At 39.3% G+C, this 10,622-nt stretch overlaps 1 protein-coding gene across 1 annotated transcript in view; it reads left to right on the forward strand.

The window, feature by feature from the left end:
- The window catches only part of SYK (spleen tyrosine kinase), a 32,413-nt gene extending 24,785 nt beyond the window's left edge, over window positions 1-7,628 (forward strand). The window contains exons 6-12 of the mRNA XM_010147013.1: window positions 1,143-1,233; window positions 1,912-2,089; window positions 3,270-3,479; window positions 3,920-4,109; window positions 5,438-5,578; window positions 5,824-5,936; window positions 7,451-7,628. Coding sequence (XP_010145315.1) covers window positions 1,143-1,233; window positions 1,912-2,089; window positions 3,270-3,479; window positions 3,920-4,109; window positions 5,438-5,578; window positions 5,824-5,936; window positions 7,451-7,523 — 996 coding nt within the window. The 3' untranslated portion in view covers window positions 7,524-7,628. The remainder of the gene's footprint in view (window positions 1-1,142; window positions 1,234-1,911; window positions 2,090-3,269; window positions 3,480-3,919; window positions 4,110-5,437; window positions 5,579-5,823; window positions 5,937-7,450) is intronic.
- Window positions 7,629-10,622: the final 2,994 nt, after the last annotated feature.

Raw genomic sequence — 10,622 nt, forward strand, 5'->3', positions numbered from 1 at the left:
AACTTATATTGCACCCAATAATTCACTCCTGGACATTTCTCAATCTCTGCTTCTCTTTACCTGAAAACCACAACTGTTTCAGGCAGGACCTTATGCCGATGAAAGCTTAAGTTATTAAAAACAAGAATTATATACTCAAGTATTTGCAAAATAGCCCTATCGAGTGTTTTGCAAGTACAATGTACCTTTGTTTCCTACTTGAGCTGAGCAAACCTGTGTTGATGTTTGAATTTTTGGTGTTAAAACACTCTCTTAGGAGGGTGAAGTTACTTATGGGTAGAGTAAAATTTCTACACTGAGAAGTAAAAAGGGACTAAACTGCAGAAATAAATTCTGTAATTCCCTGTTCCTGAGAGTTCACAGACAGAAGAGAGCAGATAATAGGTTTCTCCCATCTGTACTTTATTGTGCCAGGCTCATCCTGCAGCCAAGGAGCTCCAGAACATACCATGCTTCTGCTGGGGTGGTTTGTGTGCTCCATAGTATACCTCTGACAAAGAATAAGGGCAGAGGGATTATATTTGAACCAGATGTACAAGTGCAGTAAGAATTAGGTCATTTTCTCCCTCCTCAGAGCAGACAGACTGGCCTACTATCTGGTCCATGATGTTTGTCCATGACGTTACACAAGCCTATTAAAATAATTACTTTTTACCTCAGCTTTTTTCCAAGTGGGGTCACTCTATAGCATCCACAAGATAAACTGGGAAATGGTTTTGTTTTCATTAGTGCTATGAATTTCTCTATGGCCTAGATAGGGAGAGAAAGCGGGAGGAAGGACAGATTAAAGAGAAATCCTTGACTACTTGTGTTACAGGGCAGATTTGAAAAGAGCCTGTAAACTTAATATCTGCAGAATAAGATTTGTGCATGACTCATTCCAGTTAATTCTCTCAGACCAAATGCTCTGAAATATTTGCAATAACTTTTTATGCTTTAGCAGTGTATGTTTCATTTGGCCTGCATATTTACTCAAGCAATAACCTCCAGAATGAATTAAACTTTGTTGGATCCCTTTCTTACTTTCTGATTCTTACCTATGTGTCTCTTTCAATCATTATGCCACAATCCGCGGGGAAAAAAAATGCTTTTAACTTACCTAGTCGTTGCTAAACATGAAAACCTCTGTTTGTGTGCTACAGCTTCAGTCAACTATTGGCCACCCCGCTGATGAAGCACCTTTTAATCCTTATGTGCTGCAGAGGAAGAGAGGTCTTACAGGAGCAGAGAAAGGTAGGCGGAGTAATTTGTCATTAATACAATTTCCTTCCTTATGCCAGAGATCTCTCCTCAGCCCGTATTTCTTTTTTCTTGCATATATTTCACACCATGTTGTGTATTGGTATAGCCACTCTCATAGCTCAAGCCTGGTAGCTGAAACTGCCAGATGTCACCATCTGTAATAAAAGTCATTTAATAGAAATCCCATTTTCCATGTTGAAGTGGGAGATTATTACTTCCTTGGCTCTAAAAGTTGAATCCTTGCACTTCATAAACAGAATTGTACCCTGTTGTATCCACAGTGCCCAGTTGGTGCTCAGGCTTTCTGTTAAATGCAGTTAAGGATGGGTGCCTAAGAATGAACTACAAATAAGGCAGCATTCTGAGTGAAGACTTGTCTGAGGTAATAAATGAGATTTACTAAGGAGAAGGGCCAGCCTTTAATCTTCATTTTGTTAAGGAACCTCCTAATTTCATATTACACAGATGCTCAGAGATGTCACCAGGTGGAGGTCACTCTCTTTTGGGGTGTTCAGAAGTACAAGTAGCTGGACTGCAAGTGGTTCCTTGCTAACACCCTTCTAAGTAAAACACACTGATGATCCTGAACGTAGAAAAGGTTAATATAGCAGCTGTGGCAGCAAAAATGTCTCACATAATGCCTAATTATTTTCATTTATTGAACTTCAGGTGATCAGAGAGAGGCCTTACCCATGGATACTGAGGTCTATGAAAGTCCGTATGCCGATCCAGATGAAATGAAACCAAAAAATGTCACTCTTGACAGGAAATTGTTAACCTTGGAGGAAGGAGAACTTGGCTCTGGCAACTTCGGTACTGTAAAGAAAGGATTCTATAAGATGAAAAAGTAAGTGTTTCTTTCTGTTTTCATGAAGTCTAATATGTAAAAGGCATAGCCTTTATTTTGTGGAGCAGCAGTAATCTTTGCACTGTACCTAACTAATATGGTATAATATTCACTGGTTTCTCTCTTTATACATGCAGTCATTTTCTACAGGCTCATTTTCTTTTCCTCTGTTTGCAGACACCTCTTTGCCTGCAGCATAGTCACCTCCCAGCCATTAATTTGTCTGTAGAGTGGGGAAGTGCCCATAAGACTCCTGTCAGGGGTAGTAGAGAGGGAAGTCTGCTGCCTTCCTGCATAGTTCATATGTGCACTCACACTGCTCGGTATTTCTCATCTGCACAACCTGTCTTTGAGAAATAAGAGTGCCATGGACAGCTTACCTGTAGCAAAGAGAATTTCCCCTAAAGTAGGTATGATAAATAAGTTTCCTGAAGCTGGAATGTTGATTTTCAAGAAGACAGCACGTTTTGACCTCTTTTATCATGTAATCGCTGTAGGACAGACCCAGTTTACACTGGTAGAAGTGGGAGCACCAGACTGTTCATGCCTTTCATAGTAAAATGTTATCAGTATGTTGTTTAAGTGAGTGGTCTGATTATGTATACGCTTCCACCATTGAAGCTGGAGGCATTTCTTTAACCAAGGTTTTCAGAGCCATGAAGGATTTTTCTTTTTCCACTACAGACTGAGCAGATATGAAGGGATCTGATCCCAGCTTGTGCATTTGCTAATCTTGTTTCACGCTTGAGCTCTGTCATTCTCACCAGTCACTCTTTCACTTAGTTGGATGAGCGGAAGGTTGGAGGAGTAGGCTTGGTTTTTCAGGACTTCAGGCCTTGCAATGCTGCATGTTCTAGTTTCACCCCCAAAACTCCTCAGTGCTCAGAAAGGCCTTTATAGCTTTTCTTGATGGAAAGTTTTGTCTGGTACATTTGTTTTCAGGCTTGCTAAGACATTTTTATGACTATATATAATTTCCTCAGGTTCTTTGCATTCTCTCTCTTTTTGCTAAGCTGTCTTCTGAGTGTTTGATAGAGATGCTCCTGTTTTCCCCTCTGAATGTCTATTCTGTCTTTTGTCACAGTTCGTACTACGTGCACAGCAACATGAGATGAAGATTGTGTGCATTTGCACACAGATATTTCAACAGCTAATCCCATAACTGGATTCTTTTTTGTAGGGGTGCCAAGCCAGTGGCTGTAAAAATTCTTAAGAATGAGAGTAATGATCCAGCCATAAAGGATGAATTACTGAGAGAAGCAAATGTGATGCAGCAACTGGATAACCCATATATTGTCCGAATGATAGGCATATGTGAAGCTGAGGCGTGGATGTTAGTAATGGAAATGGCTGAACTTGGGCCATTGAACAGATTTTTGCAAAAAAATAGGTATGTAAGCTTTGATTCCATTTCATAGGAATTATCCAAAGGGGAAAAAAGATACAAGTCCTTTTTTTTTCTCTTTAAGGGCAATTTTAAATTGACATGTTGTTAATGTAATAATTAATTACTGTAGTTACTCTTCACTGAGACATGATTATCTTGTACATGTCTCCAAACTATCAAATATTTCTGGTAAAATGTTGCATTTTGAATAAATGAAAGGATTTTCACATGTCCTTCAGTTGCTCATTTATTGATAGGATCACACATCATCTTGCTCAGGACATTCTTATGCTGCCTGCTCTAATTAAAGCTTAGCTAAACATAAGTGGATCAGGTTCCTCGTACGATGGGGGGAAGTTCATAGTAAAGATTTATATTTGAACTCCATGAAAAGTCATGAAAATGAACTCCTGACCTCTTAAAAATTCAATTATGCTTTTCAGACATGTCACAGAGAGGAATATAACAGAGCTGGTACATCAGGTTTCCATGGGAATGAAATACCTGGAGGAGAACAACTTTGTTCATAGGGATCTGGCTGCAAGGAATGTGCTATTAGTCACCCAACATTATGCCAAAATTAGTGACTTTGGACTTTCTAAAGCTCTTAGTGCTGATGAAAATTATTATAAGGTAAGATTTGCCCAGGACACAGAAGCTGTATAGAAGTATAACTTAATAAGGTTATTTTCAGTTGCAGAGCAGTTGTTTTTAAAAGTTGAAAATTAGAAATAATGTGTATCATCCATTATTTTATAGCCTGGTAGTAGGTCCCTGATTTTCAAAATGCATGATCAACGTTAAGAGGTGGGTAGGGAGGAAAAAGCTAGTCCTTCTTTTATTTGCTTATTTCCTTCATTTACTTCTGGTAAACATGTCGTTAGAAGGTTGAAATTCATGGTGGAAATGAATACTTATATAAAAGGGGGAGAATGTCTTTGTTGCAAATACGAACTTTTGTGCAGTTAGGCTTTTCACCATGTCCAGGCTAGCACACTGTATTACTGAATAACAGAACTTAATTTGGGGAGGTTTTTGAAAGACTACCATTGGTAAATAATCATTTAATCTAAGCAGAATTTCTTTAGCTTGGTTTTAAATTCATTGGATTTATGTACAGCTAAAGGGACTGAAATAGCTGCCACATTTAATAAGGTAAAAACATCCACAGGAGACAAAGGCTGTCATCTTTTTTTCTGATATGTTGCTTTTGCAGTTCAAATTATTTCTTCCTTCTGCCTATTCCCTTTTATCAGATGTTTAAAGCTAATAAGCCAGACCATGAAACGCTGCAGAGGAGGAATAAGCACATACTCCCTTCTGATGACCTTCCTATGGGAATAGTAACTGCTGCCAGAAAAGGCAGTAACATCATAAATCGCTGCCAGTGGCCCAGCCAGAGCTGCTTGTCAGAGGTTTGAGAACTGGTATCAAAGACCTGTTCCCTGTACAACTCCACAAAATGCAGTGTCTCCACGAGCTCTAGCACTGTGCTGGGGTAACGACACTTGCGTTGTCGTCACGCAGCGTTACGGCATAATTTAATCACACTGCCGTTTTCCACAAGGCGGTCGCTGTGCTTGGAAATGGAGTGTCAATTTCAAGTAATAAAAGAGACTCACCATGTGGAGAGCCTAGATGAAAAACCTTACTTTTAAAGAGCGACTTGAAATTAAATACCACTGAAAACAGGACTCCAGGTTGTCTAGCTGAGCTCCGCTTTACCTTGGCTCCATTTCAGTGCATGATTTTGAAAGTGGAAGGTTAGGAACGATTTTGTGATGCTTTTGAAGAAGCTGCTACCCATTCTCTCTAAAGCCAACTGCATCAGAAGTGTTATGGTACTTAGTACAAGTGTCTGCAGATCTAAGTTAACTTGGCTTATATGAATTCCGGTGTTGTTTACTAGTTGCTACTGTATTTAGCCTGCTTTTTTTTCTTTCTGTTATGACTTATTTTAGGCACAGAGTCATGGAAAATGGCCAGTCAAGTGGTATGCTCCAGAATGCATGAATTTCTACAAGTTTTCAAGCAAAAGTGATGTCTGGAGCTTTGGGGTTTTAATGTGGGAAGCTTTCTCCTATGGGCAAAAACCATATAAGGTGAGTAGTTCTGTCAGGCAATTTTATTTATTTATTTTTTAAATTCAGAGGAAATTTGGACCAATGCTTTTTCCTACCTAAAAAGGATTATTGCAGACCGGAGCAGGCCTAAGCGCACCATCTCTTGCAACAAAGAAGCCAAAGGATAGCCCAAAAATCAGCTACGGTTTTCTATTTGTTTTATTCTAGCATGTGTGCTATAATCATTTGCCACTCAGATGACTGTTCTGTTCACTCTGTTCCAGGGAATGAAAGGTGGGGAAGTTGCACAGATGATTGAAAGAGGAGAACGAATGGAACGTCCTGAAGTCTGTCCAACAGAAGTCTATGATCTAATGAAATTGTGTTGGACATACAAGTGAGTGTGATATGATGCTCTTTTTTTCAATACTAATATATTTTAATCTATTTAGTTAATTGGCAGTAGGGTGGGGTGGGTGGGAGGGTATTCATCGTTTCAGCTAGTGTTTAGCTGTCAACCAACCTCCAAACTAAGGAGCCATTTGCGCTTTCAAGTGAAAATTATTTGAGTTACTGGGTGAACTACAAGAAGCTGATTTTGCACAGCTGTTTTTTCTGGAACAATTATGTACAAAAAATAGCGTATCATAAAAAACAACAGTCTGATGTGAAAGTTTGAAATTCAGCAAATATTTTTGTTTAATTTTGGATAGTATTTTGTTTAATGTTCATTTCCAAGATCTTTACTGAAATTTCAAAGTCATATTGTCAAATTATTCATTCCATTCCTCAATAATTAATTGTTTTGACCTATTTTTCCTCTTTCCTCATTTCTGAATATACTCAGATCAGATCCCACATTGAATTCCTGTTTGTGAGAGGCAAGACATCTTTTCAGATCCTACCTAATATGCCAGAGTTTTTTTTCTGATTGATAACAATTCAGAAGTCAAAATTATTAAATAGGAGGGAAAAAAAGCACCTATCTGATATTCTTTTTTCAATTAGTATATTACCAAAAAAATTAAAATATTTTATGATTTATCATTTTAAGCTATTTTGTTTAAGTTGCTTTTAGCTGTAGGAAGGTGTCCGTAAAGCACCCAAGCCTGCTGAGATGTCACATATTCTTCCAGTTCATCATCTGGAAAATATGTGTCCAACAAAGGTCTCTGGATTCCGTTTAAGGAGCTGTGGTACTTCACTTTTGGGTACCTTGCTTCTTTGTTAGTTTTATTACACCTACTATTCTAGAAAGAATGTGGAGCCGTAAAATTACTTCTGTCTTTTTTGTTCGACTCAAAGCATGCAGAAACAGTTGTAGAGTGAAAGGGATCATTTTTTGTTATGATTAACAATCATATCATAAAGCACACTACTTTTTATTTGTTTGTGCCTAAATCTCTTTAATATTGGAGAGGAAAAGAAAAAAATAATAAAAATAACTTCTTGTCAGTTTAATTTTGTTCTCCCAAATCAACAGAGTTGCAGATGTAGAGGAACGAAAGACAGTACAGACATATGCGTAGGCTTCTCTCAGTTGTGCTAAGCCGCTCTGTATGACTGTAGTACCCATTACAAGGCAGATACTGCACTGTAAATACTATTTTATCTAGATTATTACTCAAGTAAGTGAAGTAGAAAATTAAATGGAGCAGACCTACCATTTCTTTCTTGTAGTACCCCCACCATCCACACAGTAACAGGCATGACTGGATGTAACATTCACTGCCTGCATGCTCTGTAGTGACATCTGCCACTTGGTATTCATTTTGTAGCATCATTTTGGCAGCCTTAAAATATTGTGAGCAGCTTTAAATGGGCTGTCACTGAGGTCCCAAGTGTTAGAAGGCCCACGCACCTTTACAGCTTTCTCCTTCCTACACAGTGATATTTGTCATCCTTCCACAGTGTTGATGACCGACCAGGATTTGTTGCGGTTGAGCTGAGATTACGTAACTACTATTACGACATTTCCCAGTAACAGCGTGAAGAGCAGCAGCTTCCTTGCCTCCAGCCAGCACCCTCTGAGAAGCAGTTCAGGTTCCGAAACCAAGCGACTTTGATTTTTCTGTACTGCTACTTTCACCCTGCAAAGTTCCAACCTAAGTCCCGCGTCTGTAGGGTTGCCTTTTCCTTGCCTTCTGCACAATATCCAGCCCCAAAATAGAGTGTTGAAAGTGGAGAGGCCCCAAAGTGAGTAGCAAGGACGTCAGAGCAGATGCTCATACTTCTGCTACATTCCATTTCATTTTATTTACAGCCCTATTGGCATTACATTTTGCGGTCATGTAAAAACTATTCAGTGTCTTTCAGCCCTCTTCCTCTCTTGTAGCTAAATGCAGATTGGAATTTAGATTCTTGTTGCTAATATTCTCAACCCTCAAATGTACTGAGAGTTGTTCCAGCCTTCCCGCTCCCCAGGGAAGAACAGCATCAATGTTTCTCACTGTGAAGGAAATGCACTGTGGAAGTGTGTCGGTCGCTATGACCGACAGCACGTTTGATTTTACCCCCAAGCCCCTTTAAAACCAAATCGTACTCTTCTCAGGAGCAACGCAGGCAGAGGGGAACTGGGAGATGTGAATTTCTAACACCATCATCTCCTTTAAATGTGACCAACTTCTCTTATTCCTCATCTCAAGCGGAAGCCCATCCTTCAGGGAGTTATTTTTTTCCTGGTGAAAACTGGGAACTTGGGGGCCTGATCGCATCTTGAAACAAAACCTATCAGCACCTGGGACGGTGATGATGGGTTTTCACGGGAACTCCATCACTGCATTCCTGAAAAGACAGCTGTACAGTGAAAGGTGACAGAACAGCACCTCTCTCTGTGCTGTTGCGGCCTTCTCCAGAGATAGCTTTTTCATGTATCTCTGGGTAGATGAAAGCTCCTGTGTTGTGTTTTGAGCAACAATGATTTCTGTCTTTTTTCTTGAAAAACATTTGTGAGATTCACCACACCTTACCGCCTCTAAAGCTAAACTTCACATCTAGCTCAAATATTTTAAAACAGGCATGTGGGCACCGAGTTTACTTTTGTCTGCTCCTATATTTTAGTATTTGTCCTACCATTAATCCCTGTGAGCATCTCGGGGAAAGGTAATCGTCTTATCACTCCTTTGTAATGCACTGTGCACATCTCTGTTAATGTGCAAGTATATCAATGGTAATAACAAATAATGTAACCAACTTCTGATTCTGTTTTTATCCTTATGCTTTAGTTGTCCAACCTTATTTTAAATATTATAGGTATCAAAATTTCTATCACTTAAGGCTCACAAGCAGCTACTTTACTGGCATTTACCTGTATCTCAGGAGTCTGCCTACATTGTACCTAATAGATACACAAATTGTAGTACAAGATAAAGAATAAGATTTAGAGTTAGATGTATTTATTGCATATGGCTGGTTAGAACATACGTGCTTAATTGTTGTGTGAACAGGGTATTCTTAGAGATGCAGTGATACTTTTTCTCTAGCAAAGAAACTGTGTGGGCAATTCCAATGAGAAAGTGTGAAACAATTTTCATAAGAGATGGCTAAACAAATGTAGGAGTTACTGTAAGGGGTTTTTTTTATTATTTTTATGAAGTTTATGGTCTATTTTTCAAAAAATACCTGGTGATTTTTGGTAATTTAATCTTGCACGGCTTGTGCAAGACACTTCAGAAAGCATGTGCTACTGAAAGATACTGAGTGCAATAGACCATGTTTCAAATGTGACCAAACATGACTTATATTGAAGATGATTTATATTTTTGTTTTGTTTTTAAGAAACGTTTTTCTACAAGAACAGCTTGTGTAGAAGTCAGCAGTAGTGATATGTAGGTGTTTTGTTGCTTTAATCCTGTTGCAGAGAAATTGTTAGCTGTACATGTGCAATTAGTACATTCATGGGGATATTAGTTGTAAGCAAATTGCACAAATCTCTGCTACCCAGAGAGTGACAGCACTCAATTTCCCTGAGCGAGAGATCTCTTATAAAAAGGTGTTATCTGATAAACAGAAGTGGAGGAATATTTCTTCCCCTCTCTTCTGAAGGAATGTCACTTTCTGATGTTACTTGATTATTTTTAGCTTCACTGTTACGTAATAAAAGTTTACAATGAAAATATAAAGTATTGTGAAATAAATGGATTAGGTTTTAAAATTGAAATTAAAGACACTGTTTTACAAAATACGTTGTTTTAACAAGAATCCTTTAAGTGTCTTCTAAAAAATGCTGATGCTGCGCAGAGCGTGTGTATTTACTGAAGTACTGTGATTGTTGTGGAAGATGGAAATTCGCCTCTTGTCACTGAAAGGTCCCTGACATGACCGATAAGCCCACTGAAGCCTGGACTGCTTTTGTAGCTACTCAGGACTAGCAGGAAGACCTCACAAAATGTGCGTCTCGTTATTACACCAGAGTCTTTCCAAGATACTGCTTTTAAACAGGACTGTGCTAGACCTGGAAGGTCAGAGGTGCCAGGAGGCGATGCAGCCTATCACCTATCCAAGGATTTCTGCATTATAGGTATCAGCTATGCAGGATTTAAGTCATATTATGGGACATAGAGCTTCCCTTCAAAGGTGAAGGCAGCTGTCCAGGTATTCTGAAATAACAACAGGGGTCTTAGGCTTTCATTTAGATTTTGCTGCAAGCTCAAGTCCTCGGGAAAACAAAGACTGGATGGGACTGAATGTGAATCTGAATACTAACCGACGCAGGCTGAAAGGTAGACAGCTCCTCAAGCAGGTACTTACCCTCTGGGGGGGATCAGTCGGTGTCTGACTTAGGCTGTACTGCTGTGGTTGTTTCCCTGCGTAGCAAATCTGGACTCATTGTTCCACCCCCCCGCTGATGGGACTGCACCATCAACTGGTCTGAAGGGGCTTTTGTCTTGCAGTTCCCTGAATTTGGTTGTCTTTATTCCTAAATTGAGTCGTTTGTCGCAGCTGTTGCGGGGTAGCAAACTGCAGCACGGAGGAAGGGCGGCTGGTGTGAGTAACTCAGAGACGAAAGAAGCAGGTGAGAACATGGTAAATGGGTTTTTCATGAAGGCAAGAAGTGTAATTACAGCTTTGGTTAGGGCTCAAA

This window comes from Eurypyga helias, unplaced genomic scaffold, assembly GCF_000690775.1.
Source record: "Eurypyga helias isolate BGI_N326 unplaced genomic scaffold, ASM69077v1 scaffold40782, whole genome shotgun sequence".
Classification (NCBI taxonomy): domain Eukaryota; kingdom Metazoa; phylum Chordata; class Aves; order Eurypygiformes; family Eurypygidae; genus Eurypyga; species Eurypyga helias.